Source organism: Podarcis pityusensis (assembly GCF_964106645.2).
Source record: "Podarcis pityusensis genome assembly, chromosome: 9".
Lineage (NCBI taxonomy): Eukaryota > Metazoa > Chordata > Lepidosauria > Squamata > Lacertidae > Podarcis > Podarcis pityusensis.
Genome location: NC_138034.1, coordinates 63,612,177 through 63,637,847, shown reverse-complemented (window position 1 = coordinate 63,637,847; position 25,671 = coordinate 63,612,177). Strand labels below are relative to the sequence as shown.

At 45.4% G+C, this 25,671-nt stretch overlaps 1 protein-coding gene and 1 long non-coding RNA gene across 4 annotated transcripts in view; one reads left to right on the top strand and one right to left on the bottom strand.

Moving 5' to 3' along the window:
- The window catches only part of ARHGAP24 (Rho GTPase activating protein 24), a 415,666-nt gene that overhangs the window by 35,141 nt on the left and 354,854 nt on the right, over nt 1-25,671 (top strand). For all 3 annotated transcript variants that reach the window (XM_081020795.1, XM_081020796.1, XM_081020797.1), the window contains exon 2: nt 12,063-12,199. In XM_081020795.1, coding sequence (XP_080876921.1) covers nt 12,184-12,199 — 16 coding nt within the window. In that variant the 5' untranslated portion in view covers nt 12,063-12,183. The remainder of the gene's footprint in view (nt 1-12,062; nt 12,200-25,671) is intronic.
- LOC308485483 overlaps nt 1-25,671 on the bottom strand; it is a 107,513-nt gene that overhangs the window by 48,748 nt on the left and 33,094 nt on the right. The gene's annotated exons all lie outside the window — the stretch shown is intronic.

The window sequence follows — 25,671 nt, the reverse complement described above, 5'->3', positions numbered from 1 at the left end:
AATAAAATATCCCCCTCCAATAATCAATGACAAGACATGGGACATGCACACCATTTGAATGGCAATGCCCATCAACTTTGGGGGACACTTGGCCCCCTCAAATATTTTACTGGGGTGGCTGAAGGGACCTTAGCCCCTAGGAGTTGGCTCCTGTGGTGGGACCCTTTGAATGGGGTGGGCTTTGGTGTGAGGTAGGGCAGAACATGGAAGGAGGGAGGTGGAGGTGACATCTTCTGTTTTGGGGAAAGTCTCTTCCACCTGATTTCACAGTATCCCCTCCCCTTTCCCTCTCAGCTCCCCATATCACTGTTGGGATATAGTTCCGTTCCCTCTTAAAAGGGAACAGGCATGACTGTTGTGTGTCACATGCCTGTTTACTTCCAGCACTTGCTGGGAACTTCCGTTTGTATATTGCTTTTGCTTTTAGCTGTTTTGCTGGAGACGAAGGGAAGCAGACATGTTTTCCTTTGTTCCTGAACTATGCTGAATAAAATGCTGTAGATAATGCTTACACATGGCTCTGTCCGCCTCTTCCGTTGTGAGAAGATTTATTCACTCTGCTGATAGAGCGTGCACAAGTCTCTAAACATATCCGAGGCTCATGTCGCTGTTTGATGCTGTTCCAAGGGAGACCGGTGATCGCCTGGCTGCAGGCCAGTGGCTGGAGCCAGCTGGGGGCCTGCCTGATGCCCCCGTCTCCCCGGCAGTATCCCAAGATGCATTTCTCTTCAGCCAGTTCTGTTTCTATAAATGTGAGGTTGAATGTCTTATGCAGTTAAACATGTCAGCTGGAAAAAAGAGACACTCTTGCGCATTCCCATATCCATGCAGTTGGGGGCAGTGTTGCTTGGGGGGAGCATGGTCTCTTTGCCAGAAGTGAGGGACCCCTCCCCCCCCAATGCCTGGCCTTGCACTCTCTGCAGCAGGGTAAGCCAATGTAACCACATCGTAACCTTCCAGACATTGCTGGACTACAAATCTTATCATCCCTGACCGCTGCCTGTGCTGGCTGGGGCTGATGGGAGTTGTAGTTCAACGGCATCTGGAGGGCACCCCATTGGCTGGCCCTGCTCTGGAGCCAGCCCAGGCTTCAAAGCTTCAAAGGCCAAGTTTAAACAGATATTATCTGTGACCTCCACCACTTCATATGTATCTTGAAGGAATAAGCAGCTTTCCTGCTAGCACTTCCCCTCTTAAAATATTTGCTTTTGCCAGAGGGTGTTGCTGTAGCGTTTAGGAGGGATGCAGGTCCACAAAGCCGTGATTGCTCTTTAGTGCTCTGGTTTCCCCCCAGCCGTTTACTTTTCCACCCACTTTTCAAGGGATCCAATATTTGCATGTCTCTTCTCATCACCTGGAGAGTCATCAGCTATTGCTGTGCCTTCATTACTGTTTTGGACAACCATTTCCAGGACAGCTTCTTGACCGTGCTCTCACAAACCTCCTTCCTCCCACATCATCTGTGGGAGTCAGGTGTGTACCAGTTGAAATTATTTCTTATACAGTGGTACCTTGGGTACTTAATTCGTTCCGGAGGTCCGTTCTTAACCTGAAACTGTTCTTAACCTGAAGCACCACTTTACCAGATGGGGCTTCCTGCTGCTGTCGTGCCGCCGGAACACGATTTCTGTTCTCATCCTGAAGCAAAGTTCTTAACCTGAAGCACTATTTCTGGGTTAGCGGAGTCTGTAGCCTGAAGCGTATGTAATCTGAAGCGTCTGTAACCTGAGGTACCACTGTAATCCCACCAAATGGCCACACTAATGTTTTTCTCTTGCTCCTGATGCTCACCTCAATCATTCTCGACCGTTTAAAGCCCCTACCCACAAGCCCCAGGAAGATGATGTAAACTGGAAAGAAATCTCTGGGATAGCTTAATTGGCAGAGCATGAGGCTGTTAATCTCAGGGATGTGGGTTCTTCAAGCTCCATGTTGGGCAAAAGAACTGCCTGCATTGCAGATGGTTGCAACAGACAACCTTTGAGGTCTCTTCCAACTCTGTGATTCTGAAGGATTTTATTGCTGCTGTCATCCTAGTACAGGGATAGGGGAACCTGTGGTCCTTCACATGTTGCTGAACAACACCTTCCATCATCTCTGGTCACTGAGTTATGTTCCCTGGGATTGATGGGAGCTGCATCTCATTCAGCAACATCTGAGGTTAGTCACCTCTGTCTTTATGCATTACTGTTGTGTTTTAAAGTCCATTGTTCTGGCTGATCCGTGATCATAATAAATATTAGATTGGAAAGTGCATTGCCAAAGAAATGTGGAAGATACGATACATATTGAATTTATAAATGATGGTGATGCTGATAATAATAATAATAATAATAATAATAATAATAATAATAATAATGCTACACCAACTTCCCACCCTCTTTTCTCCTCTGCCCCTCCCAAAATTTGCTTCACTGGCAAACAGCTTACCTGTCAATCATTTAGTGGAAGAATAATGTTCCAAGAATAATAGAGAGAGGAAAATTCACTTAGGTGAATATTTTACTAAAACATGTCCATCTCTTATTCAGATCGTCTTCATATTATTTGTAGCAGGCATCAACTGGTAATGCAATCATTTTTTCAGAGATGAGATTTGGCAGGGAGACGGTCGGAGATTATTTTTGCAAGGAGTGTCCCTCTTTTAGTTACGTGGCAAGTCTCTAAAAACTGGTAACTAGATCAGGAAGGCGTTTTTGTGCAACTTTCCTTTCATGATATCCTCTCAATGCCATTACTGCACAGCATCAAGGTGACCTGCAAGATGACCTGCAGAATCGAGCAACAACTTCTCTTTCATTTTTTCTGACAATGGCTTGCATATTACTCAATGGCAAGGTGGACAGTGGGATGTTGCTTTTGTGTGGTGGCTATTTTTATGGACCTCTGGTTGGTTGCATTACTTCTGCTTACCAGGAGGGAGAGGCAATGGGCAAGGTTGGCGTGGTGCAAACACACCAGCTAAACCCACCCAGAGTTTCTGCCAGTGCATTTGCACCCCAACAACCTCGCTGCTTCTTCCCCTCTACGTCCTGGTAAGCACCGCAATTCAAAACAATCAAACACCAGGTGAATGGCTCCTCTCTCACCATGCCATCTGCTACTGGCAAGAGTTGGCTTCCTGATTTGGGTGTCCACTATTCAACTCCTGCTTTCAAAGGAAATAATGACTGCAAAATTTAACTTAATCGTGAGTTACATTCAGCTAAGTCCTACTCAGTGTAGACCCATTAAGATCAACGAAGCAAACTTAAAAATGCCCATTTTATTTATATACAGTCGTACCTCAGAAGTCAAACGCCTTGCGAGTCAAACGTTTTGGCTCCCGAATGGTGCAAACCCTGAAGTGAGTGTTCTGGTTTGTTAATGTTCTTTCAGAACCTGAATGTCTGACATGGCTTCTGCAGCTTCCGATTGGCTGCAGGAGGTTCCTGCAGCCAATCGGAAGCCGCGTCTTAGTTTCCGAACGTTTTGGAAGTCGAACGGACTTCCCGAACAGATTACGTTCGACTTCCGAGGTACAACTGTACAAAAATATTTATATACTACTATTAGTTTTTTTAAAAAATAAATCCAGAGCGGTTTACAATGAAAGTACATAAACATGCAGTAAAAACCAGGGGGAAGAGTCGGTGGAAGAAGATTGGAAGAAATTTAAAGACTATTTACAGAAATATTGTAAAATTAATGAATGATAGAATGATGTTGGATAGTAATTAAGCGGTTTCTAGCTGTAATGCTTTAAGAGAATATGAAAAAAAGGGTTATAAATGGGTTAAAATCTAATGGTAAGGATTTGCTGAACCAATAAATTGAAGTGGAATACAAAAAAGGGAGGTACGAGGAGGTCCGGGAAACAAGCTAAAAGAAAATAAGTAACTGAAAATATATGTCTTTTTAACTGTTTTTATTTTGTATTTTTCTCTTTTCTTTTTCATTTCTATTGTAATATTTTAAAAAAACCTTAATAAATATCTTATAAAAAAATAAAAATAAAAACTGCATTAAAAAGTTGAAATCAATCATTAACATCAATGGGTCTCTTCTGGGCAGTACTAGCATTGAATGCCCCTGTCACAAAGTAGTGTGTGAATCAGATCTTCTGGTTGTACAGACCATCAAGCTTAAAAAATTAATAAGTTATAGAGAATCACCTGACCCAATTTGGCAATTAGTATAAAGAGGCATCTTGGGTCAAGGCTGTCGCGAATTCTTTGCGGCGCTTTAGCAGAAATGCTCAGAGTCCCAGGTTCTTCAGTGCAGTATTATTTATTGTGAGCTATATACAGTGGTACCTCGGGTTAAGTACTTAATTCGTTCTGGAGGTCTGTTCTTAACCTGAAATTGTTCTTAACCTGAAGTACCACTTTAGCTAATGGTGCCTCCCACTGCCGCCGCGCCGCCAGAGCACGATTTCTGTTCTCATCCTGAAGCAAAGTTCTTAACCTAAAGCACTATTTCTGGGTTAGCAGAGTCTGTAACCTGAAGCGTATGTAACCTGAAGCGTATGTAACCCAAGGTACCACTGTATATACCAATATCTACAGAAGCAGTTCAGACAGTCAGACAGAGTACCTGGCTGCACCTTAAGGCAAATAGGAAGACTCTTTCTCTCTGACCACACTCCTCTATACCACCATTACTGCTGGACAGGCTTCCCTTTTAAACCGATGACAGCCAATCAACTGTCAGCACATTACTACTGAGTCATTCTGACCCAGCACCTCCATAGAAAGTATTGCATCAGCCTGTTGCATCAACTAGCAAACTCAAGCCTGTAGACTTACTATCTTACACAGCATTCTGTGAATCCTGACAAAGGCTGCCACCTTCCCTGACATCCTTCAGGCAACAGATCAAGGCCTATTGTGGATTTGAGTTCTGATATATGCCATTGATTATACGATATCTCTGATAGCGGCAATACATAACGCCCCCACAGTGTGATCTTGAATTATTTCTGGTCCCTCAAAAGTTCCTTGTTCCCCTCTCATGTTATTCAACATGGACCCACTGAATAGCTTTGTGTGTTGGAGTATGAACTTGATAATGACATCAACTTCCACATATGAAAGTGTAGAATGAATAGACGACCCCTTTTCTGACCAAATTGAGACGTCCATGCTTTTATTAAAGCACTAATTTTCTATTATGTAGATAAAATCTACTCTAAAATCAAAGCACTCTCTTCCTGTAATAATGCTGATTTTTTTGATTATTATTATTTAAATGAATGGCAGCCAAAGGTTATGCATGAATTTTAATTATCCATTATAATATGGAATTTGTTTTAGGCAAAAACTGTAGTTTTTATACAGAGGCAGATTTAGGGGAGCGCAACCAGTTCACCCGCACCCACTCTCCCTCAGAGGGTTGCTGCAGGGGGTGCTGTAGCAATGACGGGAAAATGGAAGGTGAGAGGCGAGGGGGGAGGCGAATTTTGGCATCGCCTCTGAAATGTTAAAGCCCAAAGTCTGCCACTGGTTGTATATCTGGCTTGGAAAAATAAAGCTAAGCTGTAATAATGACTGACATCTATAGGATTCCTCGTTTATATGGCCTTCGTATACAAAAGTTTGCTTAACTAACTGAGCAATCTTAACCATAGGAAGTCAGTGTAACTTACCCTGGCATAAGGTAAAGGGACCCCTGACCATTAGGTTCAGTCGCGGACGACTTTGGGGTTGCTGCGCTCATCTCGCTTTATTGGCCGAGGGAGCCAGCGTACAGCTTCTGGGTCATGTGGCCAGCATGACTAAGCCGCTTCTGGTGAACTGGAGCAGCACACGGAAACGCCGTTTATCTTCCCGCCGGAGCGGTACCTATTTATCTACTTGCACTTTGACGTGTTTTCGAACTGCTAGGTTAGCAGGAGCAGGGACCGAGCAAAGGGAGCTTTCCCTGTCACGGGGATTCGAACCGCCAACCTTCTGATCAGCAAGTCCTAGGCTCTGTGGTTTAACCCACAGCGCCACCCAAATACCCTGGCATAAGTTACCCCTATTCCAAATTCCTGTTAGGAGCCTCCGCTGCTATTAATCTTAAAAAAAAAAAATCTTTACAAATTTAAAGCACTGGGAACTTCAGTCATGGATTTCCAATTGTCATGTCTAGTTGAGCTCCAAGAGTGTTGGCAATGTTTAAAGACTTTGGGTTGCATTCGGCTAAGTCCTACTTAAAGTTAACAAACCTAAGTTAGTCATGTACATTAACTTCAGTGGGTCTACTCTGAGTAGGACTAGCATTAATACCACCCATTTACTGAACGTGTTTTGTTTTTTTTAAACACACCTTGATTAATCTGCAGGAAAAGTGCAAGTTAATTTAAATCGATTTCACATATCAAATTGATCTCCCATGGGATGAAATATAAGAAATCAATGTTTCCGTACAGCTTTATTCTGAGGCTATTAGGTTGCAATTGATGTGTTTGTGGTGTGGAGCCTCAGCTGATACAAAGCAAGTCTTGACTCCTCACATCAGAACAATAGAATAAAACAAAGTTGGGGAGTCTCGGGTCTGAGGATTGATTGTGGCCCCCCAATCTCCATATCAGGCCCTTGGGACTCTTCCCTGGGTTATGCCCTCTCCCAGGACACCAGGCTTTCTCTGGATCTTCCTTAAGTACTTTTGCCTTGTTGCTGAACCATAATAATGCTTTTTGCTTGCCTGGATGGAGGATGGAAAAGTGTGTGTGTGTGTGATTCCTGGATTGCAGGGGGTTGGACAAGATGACCATAGCTGTCAACTTTTCCCTTTTCTTGTGAGGAATCCTATTCGGAATAAGGGAATTTCCCTTTAAAAAAAGGAAACGTTGACAGCTATGTAGATGATCCTTCCAACTCTACAATTCTATGATTCTGTAATCACTGGCCCCCAGAAGGTTGTCCATGGAAGAACATGGCCCCTGGGCTGATGAAAATGATCCTGCAGCAAAACACTAGAGCATCGTGAATAAATGGAGGACAGCTAAAAACAGAGCAGAAGAACCTGACTTGGAGGCAGAATCAACAGGGCTTGCTAACTTCCCTCCCTGTTGCACTCCTTGATAAGAAACAGCTGGAACAAGACCTGGCTAGAATGAGACTCAGCTGTAGACCATTGAGCTTCAGGACTCCTATTAATTCAGAAGAGGTGTGTCTGGCAAGCAGGGAGAAACTGGCAAATGGGGGAAAACACTTGGAGAAGGCTGGAGTGACTAGCTGGTGGCAGGACTTGGTGTACGGCCGCAGAGGATACTTAGCTGCCCCCCAGATGGGAACTTGCTCAGAAGGAGGCTGAAGAAAGGACTCCCCCCCCCACAAGTCCCAGAAGGTGGGTAAGCATTGCCACAAATCCTTGTTGGCTAGATTCCTCTCCTTCAACCCTCCCGGACTTGGGACAGTCCTGGAAGGCAAGAGCAGGATATTCTATCTTACGGTATGCTAGCACCAGGAAAGGCTGAGCTAAAGCTTCCAGCCAAGGAACTGCTGGGCTATATTTATGGGATACCAAAGTGCTTGTGAGTAGACCCGCCAGCTGACTCCTGGGTAGGGGCAGCTGCCTGAAACGTTAATCCAGGGAGGTTGCTTTAAGGCTCAGGGAGATGCATCTCTCGCATTTTGATGGGTGGCTGGTGGAGTGTGCTATATAACACTTAATCCCCTAATAAAAGCTGTGAACTGAACATCCCTGTGGTCATGGCTGTGTGTGCAAATGAAAAAGAGGGCTGGGTAATTATAATTATAATTCATTATTTATAGCCCGCCCATCTGGCTGGGTTTCCCCAGCCACTCTGGGCGGTTCCCAACAGAACATAAAAAGATCAACCATTAAAAACTTTCCTAAACAGGGCTGCCTAAGTCAGGTTGTTGTTTATTTCCTTGACATCTGATGGGAGGGCGTCCCACAGGGTGGGCGCCACTACCGAGAAGGTCCTCTGCCTGGTTCCCTGTAACCTCACATCTCACAGTGAAGGAAACTGCCAGAAGGCCCTCAGAGCTGGACCTCAGTGTCCAGGCTAAACGATGGGGGTGGAGACGCTCCTTCAGGTATACAGGACCGAGGCCGTTTAGGGCTTTAAAGGTCAGCACCAACACTTTGAATTGTGCTTGGAAATGTACTGGGAGCCAATGTAGGTTTTTCAGGACCGGTGTTGTATGATCTTGGCCTCTCCCAGTCACCAGTCTAGCTTCCACATTCTGGATTAATTGCAGTTTCCGGGTCACCTTCAAAGGTAGCCCCACATAGAGCGCATTGCAGTAGTCCAAGTGGGAGATAACCAGAGCATGCACCACTCTGGTGAGACCATCCGTGGGTAGGTAGGGCCTCAGCCTGCGTACCAGATGGGGTTGATAAACAGCTGCCCTGGACACAGAATTGACCTGCGTCTCCATGGACAGCTGTGAGTCCAAAATGACTCTGCTCATGGAAGTCCAACAATGGGAAGCCTGTAAGCAGGACCTGAGCACCACAGCACTCTTCTCACTTGCTGCTTCTGCCCTTTTGGCTAGACCAGGAATGTGGTCAGAGAACCATAGAGTAGGTACGTCTAGGACTGCGCTAGAAGACTGCAGAGCCAAGATGAAACTGCTGCGTACAGTTAAAGTGGTACAAACTTCACCTTCATGTCACGTTGCCCCTCAAATCCTCCTATAATAATGAAATCCTGCTTAGCGGTGGAATATCTACAGTGCGGTCATGGCATTGAGAGAAACGGGCCGGGTATCCTGGGAGGATTGTAAGAAAATGAACAAATAGCTGCTACTATGAATAACAAATCAAGGAAGCTATTTTGAGGTATATTGAAAGAATGGAAATTAGCGAAAGATTAACGGAAGAAGCTGGATAGCCATATTATTCTTGGGCATGGCATATTTTATAAAGATTTGCTGAACTAGCGAGCAAGGGAAGGGGAAAAAAACCAATGTGATTTTATCTGGTTGTAAAGTATATGCAAAGCTAATAGCAGCCGCAGCATAAATTTTAGTGCTCAGTAACTGGGTGATGGATATTCTTTTTAGATATAGCAAATATTTTTAACTCCAGAAACGCCAGCTAGCATGTGTCTCAGTGCTGCTCAGTGCTGCAAATAAACTCACGGCAAGTGATGAGTGACCCTGGTGGTTCTTGTTTTGGGGAGGGCCCCCCAAAATACAGTATATTTCTTGTTGACATTTTGCTTATAGTGAAAGCAAAGTTCCTCTGTTGTGTATACAACAGTTGTGTAAAATTCTTTCTCCTCCTCCCCTAGGCTTTTCATTAATTTTCATAGGTATTTAATAGTTTTATTAATTTAGCAGCAGTGCTGTTTTATAGATTTAGAAAGAGCATCCTCTTCACATGTGATGGTTTTAATGTTGCTTTCTGTGGTTGCTGCTTCTGTTATTTTGGTATGGGGAAATTTTATATAATGGGGGAGTTTTTTTCTTCGATGTTGGTTAGAAGATGGAACTTTGCGGTTTTGAATTTTGTGTTTTCGATTTTGAAAATGCATCGCAAGGTGAACTGTCTTTGTTTTGACCTGATATCGCTGAGTTAGGCAGTTCCTCACAGAAGTGCCCTGTGCTGAAGGTTGCTTATACAAATCATGCTAATCTGTGCGCTTTTTAAAAGGCGAAAACTTGTGAATCTGGTTAATGCACCATGAAGCATGGGAAACTGCCAGTATTAATTTGAGCAATGGCCTCCATTTAAGTCCAATGATCTGGTCGATGAACATTTTTCAGTTCTTGTGAACAGATGTGGTTTTCGAAGATGTGCGCACTTCATCCCCAATTGCTGTTAATATGGAAATATTTGGCACTCGGGCTCTGCTCTGGGAGATATGGTTCAGGGACAGGTTGCAGCAAGGGTCCAAAGTTGGGAATACTGAAGGGTTGGTGGCTTCAGCCCAGCAGGTCAGGCAGCAGTTGCTGCAACTTGGATGGAAAGCTGAGGAGAGCTCCTCAAGCGTCGGGGGAAGATGCGAAAGTCATTGCCTCTGACCTGGTCTATCCTACCTCCCAGGATTGTTGGGAAGATAAAATGAGGGAAAGGGGACCGCATACTCCATCTTGAGCTCCCTGAGATACAGTGGAGGTCAGATATAAACTTAATAGATAAATCCACTTCTCCAGAGCCAGTCTTATGATAGCCTTTGTCTCTGAATTGCAACAGAGTTGCACCAGCAATTATCAGATGGAGCAATTATATTTTTGCATTGGGCTTGACCTCCCTGACGACCTCTTTTCAGTGTCTCTGCAAATACTTGGGCCTCCTTATTTGCCTGAGCCCTACTCTTTGAGGAGATCCTCCTCACCACCTGCAACAAACAAACTCCAGGCCACATGAAGGGCCTGGGAACCACAACAGTGTTACAGCTGAGCTGGCATAATATTCTCTCTCATTATGGGTCTAATATGGGAGAAGGCAATCACCGTTATCATATTCGTCAGATGGAGGGACTTGATGCATCATAAATAACATTAACTGATGATGATTCTCCAAACGCTCGAACCGTTAATTATTGAATCCTTAATTATTTGTTTCCAGACTGGGCTGGAAGGGTCCTTGCATGATCAGTCTTTTCAGTATGGAAGATAAATAAAAGGCATCCTGTCTTGCTTGTCCCTTGTTGGCATAGATGTCATGTGTAAGTTTCTCTGTAATGGCAATTGTCCAACATTTACTATGGTGCTAGAGGTCAATAGTAGGAGTCCTATTGCTTCTCTATTACCACAGGCCTGGCAGCAACTATCTGCAGACACTCCCACCCAGGGGTGAAGGAAGGCGTTGTGACACCTGGGGCGGGCATCGCTATGTAGGGTACATGTGTGGCATCGCTAAATATGACGCATGCGCTGTACATAGCGACGCCGCACATGCGCTGTACATAGCGGTTTGCCGGCGCCGCTGCTCCAGCGCCATACGGACGATGCCGGAATCCTCTGCTCGTGGCTGCAGCCGCAAATGGAGGATCCTCCACATGTGGCTGTGGCGGCGCGATGGCTGGTTGTGCCACTGTGAGCCCCCGCAGGGTGACTTCTTGTCAGCCCCGCAGACATGGAACCTGGGGCACACCGCCCCCGGCCTCCCTGTTCCGATGCCATTGCTCCCACCACAGATGAATGTAAGTTAGGGTTAGTGGACGTCCCCGGTTCCTGGGGACAGTCCCCAGATTTGCAAATCTGTCCCTGGGAAACGTGGCAGCGGCAGCCTCAGCTGCCCGGAGCCAGCCTGGTAGCGCAGTTGGCTCTGGCTGGCTTCAGGAGCTGCTCGCTGCCCACTGCCGTGGCACCCACCATTTTTTCTGCGCCACGGCAGCGAGCAGCTCCTGAAGCCAGCCAGAGCCAACTGCACTATCAGGCTGGCCCCTCCTGGGCAACAGCCACCTGCCTGTGATTCCTGAGCCTCCTCTGATCTGTCAAAACAAAGGGGGAAGCAGGAAGGAGATCCAGGGAGGCGCGGGAGTCATTTGCGGGTGGCACGCCGTTGCCCAGTTTTTTTAAGGTGTGAAAGAAGGGCTTTGCACCTTTATACAATATGCATGTGTGCTTGGGCCCAGGGTCTTTTGCCTCACCATCCCCACTACTGACTCCCTGTTGCTACTCAGCTTCAAAATAAATAAATAAAGTGTCCCCAGATTCATTGAAAAAAAAATCTGGTAACCATAATGTAAGTGCCCAATTAACTGCAACCCTTCAACATTTGGGGCTAGTAGCACACAATCTCACTGGAGTAGAATGCCATTAATGGATTGTGTCTTAATATTCTCTCTCTGACATAACACAGAGATTGCAGTGGCTTTGGAGTGTGCCTCATCATCCGGAGGGACCCTATATCTCCCTGAGGACATTGCCAGGTGCTCTCTTCCTTAGCAGAGAGGGCCTCTTTGCGTGAGAACCTGATGTGAATGCAGAAGGGTGGTCCAATTCCTGGCATATCTGGGGAATACCTCTTGTACAAAACCCTGGAGCGCTACTGCAAGTCAGTGTAGACAGTACTGAGACAGACGGAGCAATGGTCTAACTCGGTATGGGGAAGATGCCTATGTTCCTAGATGGGGGAGTGTTGAAACTGGAAACTTCTTTTGTCTTTTGCAGGCATGGACCCATTCTCAGTTCTTGAGATGCCCATCATTCTGGATGAAGGCCATGGCACCATGAAGATAGCTGGTGTCGCCATTCTGTTTTGGGGTCTTCTCCTACAGAGATCAGGTGATTGATGCAGTATATAAAAGGTAAGACTGTCTACGTACTTTCACTATGTGTTATGTACTGAATTGAATAGGATCCAAAATGCAGCAGTCTGATTGGTCCTAGAACAATAGGATTCAGAATGCAGCAGTCTGATTGGTCCTAGAACAATAGGACCCAGAATGCAGCAGTCTGATTGGTCCACAGGAGCCACCCAATCCAGCTCCAGGTGGAAGTGAATCCGCAACCTGATTGGCCTACAGGAGAATCCCAGAATTAGCCAATCACGTGGGGCCTATTGTGTAAATAATGTATATAAAGCAGACATTCTGGGGGAACTTCCATTCCTCCTCACCACTATGAGCCAAATAAAGAGCATGAAATCCACTCTCGACTCTGAGTGTATTTCACTATTTTTGCATAACAACAGTGTGATTAAAAAGGGTGTGTCCCCCCCAATCCACTCCACACATTGAAAGAAGTACAGGGTTGCGCAGGCAAAGCCCGCCTTCTTCCACATCGCCACCTTGCTACCTTGATTCCTGCATGCCAAAGCTATGCCAAGAGGCATTCTACTTGTCTACTGATATAGGGGAGCTCTAGTCATGTACATGAGGAGGGACCCTGTTCTGATGTAGCTTGAGCAGGTGGGTGTTGGGTGTTTGTGTGGGGCAGTGGCATGCAGTGGTGGGGGCACTGAGCTTCCCCACGTGGCTTTTCAACCTCACCCACACCTTTCAACACATGGAGGTGAGTCACATGAGCCCCCTAATATGACCTACCAGGAAAAAAGGCTTTGAAAATGTCATAGGTATGTGATGCGCCTGTGTGCAAGAATCCTTGCACCCCAGCAAAGCTTCTGCTCTACTTTCCTCTCCCTTTCATATTTCCCTTTATTGAGAGATGGACCCTGACAGATAGTTGAATGACTGCCCTCTGGACAGTATCTTCAGTTGGATGAGCTAAACATTTGGGTATTCTAAAGGAGAGACTTGATGACACTTCCCCCAACTTCATTATCTGAGCATCCTTTGAATTCTATATCTGTCAACATTGCTGTATTAAAAATTCATCAGGTCTGGAGCATTTATTCCTGTAGTTAAAATTGCTATGGAGACTCCTTTTTTCCTTCCTTTTTTATACCCCCCCCCCAATTTATTGCTGCTTCATTTGGTGTGTATTTTTATTTTTTCCATCCATCACAATCGGAGCTTGTCTAATGTGGTTTTCAGATGTTTCTCACAAATGTGTGTGTGTTTTTCCAAAAGACTCGGCTATTTTCAGAGTGTTGCCAGACTTGATGACCAAGCATTAAAGCAGATTTGAGGAACCTGTGGCTCTCCAGATGTTGTTGGAATCCAAATCCCATCAGACCCAGCCAGTCCCACAACATCTGGAGGTCCATAGCTCGCTCCTCCCCTTCCGGCCTCAGACCCCTGTTCAGTTCTCTGTCATTCACACTGTCTCTGCATGAAAGAGTTGGGGGTTTTTTTGCTTTGGGAAAACATATCCCAACTCTGATAATTTTAGAAATACAACTCTGTGCATTTGGGAGAGGGATCTATGTCAATGTAGAGGAAGGGCAAGATACACATGTTAGAATAGCCTTCCCCACACCTGACTCCCCAGATGTTTCTGGATTACAATTCCCAATGTTCCTGGCCATTGGCCAGACTTGTTGGGGGCGGGGTAAAAGGAGTTGGAGTCCAGCAACATCTGGGGACCCAAGGTTTGGGAAGAATGTCTTAGATAAAAAAACCCTAAAAATGTGCAGCTGGTGCAAAATGCTGCGGCTGGCCGGAAGACTTTCTGGTATATGTTTTTCTTACAGTATCACACCAATCTGGCTTGTGATTCATTTCTGGGTACAATTGCAGTGGCTTCTGGTTCATTTCTTCAGATGCAATTAAAGGTGCTGATTATTACCGTATTGACCCGAATATAAGCCACACTCCCCCCCCCCCCAAATTCTGACAGTGTAAAGTTAAAGTGCAACTTATATTCACAACCTTACGCAGCCAGGAGCAGCAAGGAAGGGAGTGGCTTATATTCGGGTATTTTCTCTCTCCCCCCCTTCCAATTTTAAAGGTGTGGCTTATATTCGGGTGTGGCTTGTATTCGGGCCAATACGGTACCATCTACAAAGGCTCAAAGGGTTTGGGACTAGGATATTCAAAGGACCGCCTCCTCCCACATGAACTTGGCCATCAGCTGCAGAGGTGCCACTCTGCATTCCACTACCAAGGCAGGTCTGATGGGGCAGAGAAACATGACCAACAATGGACTATGAAAGCTAAGTAGAACCTCCATTGCCTCCTGCAGTTGCTGTTTTATCGGGAGATCTGTTCTGCACAGTGTTGGAAAGGGGCCTTTAGTGTTGTGGCACCTGACCCTTGGAATTCCCCCCAATTGAACATTAGACAGGTTCTATCTCTACTCTCTCTCTCTCTCTCTCTCTCTCTCTCTCTCTCTCTCTCTCTCTCGTTTGGTGCCAGCTGAAGTCCTTCCTCTTTCAGGAAGCCTTTTAAGCGGAGATCTTTCCCACTCTTCCATCTGTATTGGAATTGCTCCTAAGACGTTGCTGTTGGTTCCTGCCCTGGGCTCCTTTAGAGGAAGGGCGGGATACAAATTTTAAAATAAAAAACAAAATAGGGAAAACATTGGGAGATCTACCAGTTTTCAATGCCTGGGCTTGATGGTCTGACAGTATATGGCAGTTTTATCTAATCATAAGCTTGCATTAAAATTGTGGTACAGAGAATAGTTGTGATGGCAGTACCAGCTGCTGCTGCTGCTGCATTCATCCTCGGAAGTATATTTCATTTTTCTCATGCCCTTCAGGTATCTTGGCTCCACAGAGCCTGTGTAGGTGGGAGCTAAGGAGGAACCACACCACAAAGCAACTTCATGGTGCAACACGCCTCATTGCCTTGTGGGTGGAAAGATTTGACAATTCCAGTATCACCTTTGGATTCCCCATGAAAATGTCTGCATGAACATTTTGTGGGGGCATTTCTCCTAATATATGCAGTTTTGCAAGCAATTTCCACTAATAGAATGCATATTTGTACATTATTTTCCCTGGTGTATACATCTTTGTGACCATTTCCCCCAACGTTCCTTTTTTTTTGCACACAGTTGGGTTTTTGTTTGTTCAGTAACGACACTGCCATTTCGTAAAAGTGTGAAAAGTTTAAGGATAGCTGCCTTTTGGTTCACATTTAGGTTTGGGAAGTTTCAACAGAAGTAAAAACTGAACCCCACTCACCTCACAGAGTGTTTGTTGTGGGGGAGGAAGGGAAAGGAGAATGTTAGCCGCTTTGAGACTCCTTCGGGTAGTGATAAAGCGGGATATCAAATCCAAACTACTCATCCTCCTCTCCTCCTCCTCCTCCTCCTCTTCTTCTTCTTCTTCTTCTTCTTCTTCTTCTTCTTCTTCTTCACATGCGCTCTGAATTCTTCCTTTCCAACTCCGACTTTAATTAAAGCTGCGGCCGCAAAAGATTCCAGACTGTGGCTGCAAAAGAAGAACTCCTGTGCGGCTTTCCTTGTGGAAAGCAGGGCTGGCTTTTGGCACTGAATTCAGCACAGAAAGAAAGCCCTTCTTGTGGCAGGGGTCAGCTGCTGTCAAAAACTTCCAGGTGTAACCGGTCTTGGACAAATGGGAAAGACACTGAATGCAATTCTTACTTTCAGAGGAATTGGGAGCAAATGGTAGCCACACCTAGCTTTCTGTGACCTGACGTATGGGGCAAGTGAGCTGAGCGTAGGAGAAACAAACAGCCTCACAGGCCAATCTAGAACTCTTGGAGTGTCAGGAGTGTGTGCAGGAGCCAGGCCCTGTGACCAGTAGGGCTTCACAGGACTGGGGCCTTCCTAAGTTTGTTCTGGAGAGGCAAGGCGCGGCCGCACAGGTGAGGCCGCTTGGTAACTCACTGCACCTGGTGGCAAGAGCTGGGAAGGGATATAAGGTCAACATTTCCCTTTGGCTCTTTGCCACAGAAACACGTTTCCTGCCTTGTTGCGTTTGGCTCCTTGCTTCCTGATCCTTGGACCTTGGCTTCTTGACTCCTTGCTTCTCGACCCTTGACTTCATGACTCCTTGCTTCTTGACCCTCGGACCCCTGGCTTCTGGACACCTGTTCCTGCTCCCACACTGCCATCTTGCTCCCGGTCCCGACGTTCTCAGCCGGGACTTCAATCGCCCGTAGACCGGACCGTGACATGGAGGCCCATGGAATCATAGAGTTTTGGAAGGTACCCCAAAGCCATCTAGTCCAAACCCCTGCAATGGAGGAATCTTTCGCCCAATGTGGGGTTCAAACCCTCAACCCTGACCTCTAACTGTACCGACTGAGCTAACCATGAGCTCGAGGTTCTCCCCCGTGGTGCAGAAAATACTGAACAAGATGGAACAATTTGTCTGAATCTGCATAATGCCATTTCCTGCGCTCCTCCGTGTATACTTCATTCGAATAATTCTGGCAAAACTTCCAAATAACTTGTAAAGAAAATGAAAGTAGGGAAGCCAAGCCAAACCCTGGCAATTAACTGAGTGATATACAAAATGTAGGCCAAGGTTGTCTCCCTGGTTTGGTCAGGTGTCAGCTTCAGGAATGTTTTGTGTTCATGTCAACACCCTACACTAGGTAGTTTGAGCAGGCCTTTGTTTGTACCAGCAACCACTCCAATAACCATTCCACAGAATTTACAACAATAGCTTTCAAAAGCACCACACACACTCCCGCACGCACATGGATTTTTAATTGGCTGTCGCGCACATCACTTGCAAAGCTTCCCAGCTAGAACCGAAGGATTGAGGTACGATTGTGTTTTGAAGGTCAAATAAGACAAATGGCCCAAGGAAGGACACTTTTATAATTGGAGCGGGATAGCGGTTTGGTTAATTTACAGCTCCTGGTAATTAGGTTGATGCCCGGAATAGCAGAATACGCAGGCTGGAGGGAGGGGGGAGGGGATGGGTGGGTCACGGCCTTTTCCTCTGAGTTCCTGCAGTTTTTCATCTCTTTGCAAACACACAGGAAGAAAGCAACATGGAGAGGAAGGATATAGTCTTGCGTACATTGCGCCACCGCTAATGTAGCAGTGTGGAGAAAAATCAGGCGACCGGAAAGTTACCTTTAAAAAATAAATAAATGTAACCTAACTAAATCTAAACTTGGCCATCGAACTGCTGCATTGCCGGGGGTTGGACTAGATGACCCTTGGGGTCCCTTCCAACTCTACAATTCTATGAAATTTAAAGTAAATAATTATGCCATGTTACTAGCAATGTAGGCTCCCAGAGGAACTTACTCTGGGAGAAGAAGGGCACCCTGTGGCCACAAAATAGGATTTCCCCCAGTGCATACAAATAAACCCAATGTCACAGGAGCCTGCCAGTTAGCAATCAAAGATGGTGTCAACTCTTTTTTATATATATACTTTTTTTCATTAAGAATTTCAACATAACAATTTATCAAAAACGTATCGTCCTCACCCCCCTATTTCCCCCCCTCCCCAAACCAGATCCCCACCCTCCCACCCCCATCACCAGACTTCCCCCAGCTTCTCTCTCTGGTTTTTCAGCACATGTTAATCTCTGCATACTATAAAATTGTAAAGATCCTTCATTTATCTGTCTATATGTTACCAATAATAAATTTGTGTATGTTTGTTCAAAACCTGCCAAGGAGTCCAGCTCAGTTGGTTGTTTCTTTAAATACTTTGTAAAAGGTTCCCATTCTTCTTTAAAGTCACAGTTGTCCTTATCACACAGTTTGTGTGCCAGTTTCATCAGTTCCACATAGTCCATCATTTTCTCTTGCCACAGTTCTTTGGTCGGGATTTCTTCGTTCTTCCATCCTTGTGCTATTAAGACTTTTGCCGCCGTTGTCACATACATGAAGATATTCTTCAATTTCCTTGGCAGGTCTTTTCCTACAATCCTGAAATATACTTGGAGTCGAGAGTGGATTTCATGCTCTTTATTCAGCTCATAGTGGTGAGGAGGAATGAATGTTTCCCCAAAGTATCTGCTTTATATACATTATTTACACAATGGGCTGCACGTGATTGGCTAATTTCGGAATTCTCCTGTAGGCCAATAAGGTTGTGGATTCACTTCCATCTGGAGCTGGATTGGGTGGCTCCTGCAGACCAATCATACTGCTGTATTGTTCTAGGACCAATCAGACTGCTGCATTCTGGACCCTATTGTTCTAGGACCAATCAGACTGCTGCATTTTGGATCCTATTCAACTCAGTACATAACAAATCCCTAACAGAAATGTTTCAGGCTTTTTTGCAAATGTTAGTTGGAACATTTTCTTCAAGGCGTCAACTGTTTATGAGCAAAAACGCAATATCTATATGATTGCTTCAGAAGGTGGTGGACTTTCCTTCACGAGAAGTTGGTAAGCAGATGCCGGGTAGTTTCCTATCAAGGATTCCTTGCTTTGACTGGGATTGCTTTGTTCTATAAAGTCATGTGAGATTTCCACGTTAAGGCTATGTGCTTGCAAAATGGGTAGGGATTTCAGTGGGTGCAGCTCACAGTGCCTCAGGGGGGTGAACAGGAGTACCTTCCAAGATTCTCTCATCTGAGCAGGAGGTTAACAGGATCCTGGATGCAGAGGTGTGCATGTCTGCCCGTGTTTTAGGAAGTGGGGAAAACAAGCATGCCTTGTTGAAAAGGAATGGCGGAATAAATGCCACTGCTTTTCTTTGGTGTGTTTTCCTTCCACTGTGAGACAAATGGAGGAGCTCTGGAAATTCTGTACAGTGGTACCTCAGGTTAAGAACTTAATTCATTCTGGAGGTCCGTACTTAACCTGAAACTGTCCTTAACCTGAGGTACCACTTTAGCTAATGGGGCCTCCTGCTGCCGCTGCACGATTTCTGTTCTCATCCTGAAGCAAAGTTCTTAACCCGAGGTACTATTTCTGGGTTAGCGGAGTCTGTAACCTGAAGCGTCTGTAACCTGAAGCGTCTGTAACCCGAGGTACCACTGTAGTCCCCAATTCCCTTAAACGGGGAGCTGGATGGGGGAATGGGGCAATCACAACTTTCCCCTGGTATTGAGTCAATCCCCCTCCCACACAAGAGCATTTTGGAGAATTGTAGAGTTGGAAGGGGGGACCCCAAGCATCATCTAGTCCAACCCCTTGCAATGCAGAAATCTCAGCTAAAAAGTCCCCAACAGATGGCCATCCAACTGCTGCTTAAAAAGCTCCAATAAAAAGGGGAGTCCTCGGCCTTCCTCAGGAGCAGCTATATTTTGACGGCATTATGTAGTTTTGAAGAACAGTCACAGCAACATTCTTAAAATGAACAGCTTAAAAAAAAATACTGGCGAGCTTAAAAGAATGTCCAAATAAGTCCAAACCAGCCTACGCTATTGGTCATCAGCTGCTGTGTGCAGCTTAACCAAGCCTGGCATCTCCAAGTAGAGATGGGAATGTCTGCTCTCTGAAACCCTGGAGAGCTGCTGCCATACTGAGCTCGATGGACCAATTGTCTGATTCAGCTTCCTATTTCACCACCATCCGTCCCACTGAAAGCTAAAATGGCAGCCCTGCTGTCTTTGGTGGTAAGCAAGACTCCAGGAAAGTGAGGCAAATAGATGGAAAGTCTGCTTTGCGGTGAATTTAAAGGTACAGGGGGACTTTCTGGGTTGTGACCTGGCTACCTTAAATCCCAGGGAAATCTAGCTAAAGCAGCATGGAAGAACAACATTAATATTATTTTGGAAGCTGCCTAGAGTGGCTGGGGAAGCCCAGCCAGATGGGCGGGGTATAAATAATAAATTATTATTATTATTATTATTATTATTATTATTATTATTGTCTCTCTGTGCATCCTCATCTTTGCCACATCTGCCTTTGCACACGCTCTGTCCCTTTCTCTGCTCTTCCTTCTTCGTGTAGGTAATGCTATAAATAGAGAACGCTGTTTGTGGAAGAAAATAAATGCCCCAAACAACTGCATTACATTTACAAGATTCTGCTTCCCTGCACAGACAGGAATAGCCCAATGCAAAGAACAAGACGTGTAAGAAAACAAAAAGAGAGACAATGAAGGTGGCAGAGTAATAGTAAACGCTATTTTAAAACTTCTTTTGTCGAAGGCGTTAAATCATTATCTCTCTCTCACACACAATCGGCATGTACAAGCCACAATTTGCAATGGCTGCCATCATCCGATTCTGTCTAGGCTTGAAGAGACCAGGGCTTTTGGCAGTCGCTTTGTGGGGGGAATGGCATAGAGTCTCCTGAACACAATTGCTTGTGAAAGTGGTCCACCTCAAAACAAATGGAAGGTGAAGGCGGTGAAGGTCCTGTGTGAGTGCCTGGAGGTGGCTGGAGGATGGATGGTGGCTAACAGATTGAGGGTGAAACCTAACAAGACAGAAGTCCTGTTTTTGGGGAACAGGAGGTGGGCGGGTGTGGAGGACTCCCTGGTCCTGAATGGGGTAACTGTGTCCCTGAAGGAGTCATTTTGGACTCACAGCTGTCCAAGGAGGCGCAGGTCAATTCTGTGTCCAGGGCAGCTGTCTACCAACTCCACCTGGTACGCAGGCTGAGACCCACCTGCCCGCAGACTGTCTTGCCAGAGTGGTGCATGCTCTAGTTTTCTCCTGCTTGGACTACTGCAATGCGCTCTACATGGGGCTACCTTTGAGGGTGACCCAGAAACTGCAATTAATCCAGAATGTGGAAGCTAGACTAATGACGTGGAGCGGCTGAGACCATACACTGGTCCTGAAAGACCTACATTGGCTCCCGGTGCATTTCCTAGCACAATTCAAAGTGTTGACACTGACCTTTAAAGCCCTAAACAGCCTTGGTCCAGTATACCTGAAGGAGCGTCTCCACCCCCATCGTTCAACCTGGACACTGAGGTCCAGCTCCGAGGGCCTTCTGGCAGTTTCCACACTGTGAGATGTGAGGTTACAGGGAACCAGGCAGAGGGCCTTTTCGGTAGTGGCACCCTCCCTGTGAAACACCCTCCCATCAGATGTCAAGGAAATAAGCAACCATCCTACTTTTAGAAGACATCTGAAGGCAGCCCTGTTTAGGGAAGTTTTTAATGTTTAATGCTGTATTGTGTTTTTAATGTTCCGTTGGGAGCCGCCCAGTGTGGCTGGGGAAACCCAGCCAGATGGGTGGGGTATAAACAATAAATTATTATAATTATTATATTAAATATGAGCTTTGGGAAAAAGAAGGTAGAAACTGAAGAATGTGCGAGAGAGACAGAGCAAAGCAAAGGACAGGTGTACTGAGACTACGTTCCTTCAGAATGAAGCTAGGAAATGGTCAGTCACTGTGAGAGAGTTAGAAAATGGAATTCTGGTTCTGGGTTAGTTGAAAGAGTTCTTGGGAATCATCTAGTATGACCCGCTACTTAATGCAGAAATGCAAATGTAGCAGAGGTAGGGAATTTGATCTTATTTCTCCTGCCCCACCCCACCAGCTGCAGGCCACTCACGTGTCAATCATCTGTCATCACAATAATACCAGATGACCCATTTTTGGGTCCCACACAATTTGAAACTGAACTGCGCGAGTAAAGGCATGGCTCCTCTGTGCTTTGCAAGCTGCAAATGACCAGCTGGTTGTGAAACCACCACCACAAACCGACTTTGGGGCATTGCATGGAGTTTGGAGGGTTCACCAATAAACTGATCAGAGTGCCAGCAAACCGACTTGTGGCCGAGCTGTGCCTTTTCTTTCCCCACACCTGGCATCATGTATGATGGGCATGGCTTGGCTGAAGTGGCCTCAGAGGTTCCAGACTGCTGACTTGCAGCATCCCTGATAGATGGTCGCCATTGCCTCTAGCAAAGAATCGACTGTCTCTAGAGAAAATCTGTTTCCATTCAGGAATCAGGATTCCTGCTTCCTTCGGCTTTGAAGGCAGGTTTTAAAGCTGATTAACAAACGTTGGTTCAAGAGGGTGCTCGCTTAGTATTTTAACAAAATAATTTTCAAAAAAAATTTGTTTTGACCACAGCAGACCAACACAGCTACCTACCTGTAATTAGTATTTTAAGGTATCCTTTACGGCCAAATAAGATTGGTGGGGGAGCTTGCTCTTTGGAAAGGGCACAGTCTTGGTGACAACCTTCACTCTCGTAACCACAGCTGGGGGACTGAATTTGCTACCCCAACAGTTTTCACAAAAGATGGAAGGGGAATTCATTTGGTCTGCTTTTGGGGTGAACCAACCACTGTAATCTGATGTTGCCACACTTACTTGTGGATTGGAAAGCAGTGCACCATCAGATCATGCACACTTCTCCAGATTTTGAGATGCGTTTTGGGTGTGCACAAATGTCACACAAAAGTTTGTATACTGTACTGTATAAAAGATGCGTGCAAAATTCCTGTTTTGCAGACAAATGCATATATTTCAAAGGTTTCAAAAGGATGTTTTATGTAAAAGGGGCAGACAAAATGCATGCAGTTTAAAAGTGGGTTGTTGTTGTTTTTCGTCCATTCTCTCAAAAAAGGAGTCTGCTCGAAACACTGTGGCTGAGTGTGAGCGAGACAGAAACAAGACAAACTTAGCTGTTCATCCCATCCTTTGCCCTGGCATTAGGAGGCAAGACTGGCCAATTGGTCTGTGCAGGCTAGCTCTGTCTATTTTGATTGCAAGCTCTGCAAGTTCTTGGCCGGAGACTGTTCTCCTGCCCTGCTACCTCTCTGAGCTGGAGATCAAAGTCGGACGCCCGGCCTGCCTGTCTGCCTGCAAGGCATATGCTGTGGGCTCTTCATTGATTCCCCCTCTCCATTGCTACAAGTGGTTACAGCGAGAATGGGAAGGATCATCAAATGATCATTTAAAGAGAACAACAGCAGCAACAAAAAAGCAGATGAACTCAAGGCCTTGGCTAGAGCCGGGCTTCCTAAAACTGAACAGTGAATTCAATTCATTCTCAGTGGGAGTTTCCACTGTGAGAATTTGCAGTAGTAATAAATACATTCTTGGCCGTATTTCCAGACTCACTCCAAAAGAGAAGACTGTCAGCTGGAAAGGGGAAAGTTGGCAGATGTGTAAATGAGCAAGGGGAGCAACACGATTTCTGTTGACTTACATAACATCCCACATGTCCAGAAACTCTGTAAGCCGCTTCCATGAGATGTGAAGTTCCACTTGTCTGCCCTTCTCTGAACCTCCCTCCCCGACCGCTTCCCTTGATCGTAATGAAGCATTTCTGCAGGGAGCAAAACACCAAAATTTTTCCTCCTCATAGCACTCGGGCCCAATTATTCCCATCATCATTTTTTACTCGTTAAGAATTATTTTCTGTTTCTCACAATTCAAATGCACGGCATGGAATCCAGAGGGACACCAGCTTCCTCCTCTCTGCTCTTCAACACCTGTTGTACCTCTTAAAACCTTCTCCAGAGGGTCTCCAAACCCTCTGGAACCTCAAAAACCAATGCATTCCATTTCTAAAAGACACACTTTCATATCCTGGTAACATTGTTTGATGGCATTTAGATCCCACTTTTTCTCCAAGCACCTCAAGGTGGAGTATGTGCTTCCAGCCACCCTCATTTAATCCCCACCACATCCCTGTGAGGGAGGTTAAGATGAGAGGCAGAGACTAGCCTCACCCAGTGAGCTTCATAGCTGAGCGAGGATTTGAACCCCAATCTTCCAGGTTCTAGTCTGACTCTCTAACAATTACACTGATGTATTTTCAGGTTTATTATTTTTTAAAGATGTGTTTTTGCAATGTTCAGAAACTGGATTCCAGTTAACCTCAGCAGTATGCTATCTTTTATCCTAGCTTCGGATGCAATGAGTTGGATATAGGAAGCCTTGTACCAAGTTGGACCACTGGTCCATCTTGTTGGAAGCACGCCCGGGAAGGCCGGCAACTTCCCAAGACGTCTCTCTGGTAGTCACTCTCTGGCTATAAATCTCCGTCAGTCCAGAGAGACCAGTGATAAGCGACCCCTCTCTCCTGAGAGGAGCACGCTCATCTTCTGGCATATCATAGCAGAAGAAAGAGTCGATCAGTAGCTCTAAACTACTTTATTTTGTGGGAATGTTCAGGGGTGCAGGAGAGGATATATTGTAAGATTATATCCTAATCCAACTTGTGCTAACAAGTTCCCAAAATATCAGCAGAGTTTATAACATTCCCCTTTTAAGTTTGCAATGGTAACATCTGCACAGGTTTGCTAGAACCTCTATAATAATTACTCTGGTAATTTCCCCTTTATTCCCTCTTAAAATACAAGACACGACACAGTCTTTATAAAAGTATAAAAGAGGTTACTCACGTTCTGTTCACAATATGATCCCAGAAGGCAGACAGGCTTAAAAAAGGTTACATACATATAGAATCTATCTTATAGGAAGATAGTCCTTTTCTCCTCTCTTGGCTGGAAACCAAGAGGGCATCCTTAGATGTTGCTTCCTCGAAGGAAGATGGCAGAGAGAGAGAGATGGCTGCCTGCCCTGTGCTTTTATCATTACCTGCACAGGTGAGGCCACACCCACCTCTGGTCACATGCGGAGGAAGTCCGTCCCAGGAAGTTTACCTGCTTGCTGGACAGACATCCCTCCCCATATTTAAACATGTACACTCTAGGAATGTTGTCATTGACTGCTCCTGTGTTTTACATCCCACATATTTTACAGTCTATATACGTATAGAGAATCCATCAGCATGTCTGTGCTCTTTGAGCACCAGTACAGAAATAGCAACACATTCAGAAGTGAAACTAATTTCCAACAGTGCTGAGACACTCACATGATATACACAAACATAGTGCTACTGCTGGAGTAGCACAGATGGATAAAAATCCTAACACATCTAACTCAATATTGCTTACGCTGACTGGCAGCAGCTCTCCAGGGTTTCAGGGACGGTTTCCCCTCAGTCCCTACCTGAAGGTGCTGCGGATTGAACCTGGAACCTTCTCCATGCCAAGCAGGTGCTTTGCCACTGAGCTGTGGCCTGTTCCCATTCTGCATCCCACAGTTTAACAAAGCAATATTTGAAGGAAGGAAGGTTGTAAGACCTCCCCTGTTTTGCTCAAGTTAACGTTGCTGTACTAATCACACGACTTACCAATCCTTTATCTACCCAATGGATTGCTCCTTTGATATTGTGTGTGTGTGTGTGTGTGTGTGTGTGAGAGAGAGAGAGAGAGAGAGAGAGAGAAGACCCCATCACTTTTTTAAAACAAACAGCTAAGTAATGATGTATGGAAGTGAGAGCTGGACCATAAAGAAGGCTGATCGCTGAAGAATTGATGCTTTTGAATTATGGTATTGGAGGAGACTCTTGAGAGTCCCATGGACTGCAAGAAGATCAAACTGATCCATTCTTAAGGAAATTAGCCCTGAGTGCTCACTGGAAGGACAGATCATGAAGCTGAGGCTCCAATACTTTGACCACTTCATGAGAAGAGAAGACTTCCCGGAAAAGACCCTGATGTTGGGAAAGATGAAGAGCACAAGGAGAAGGGGACGACAAAGGATGAGATGG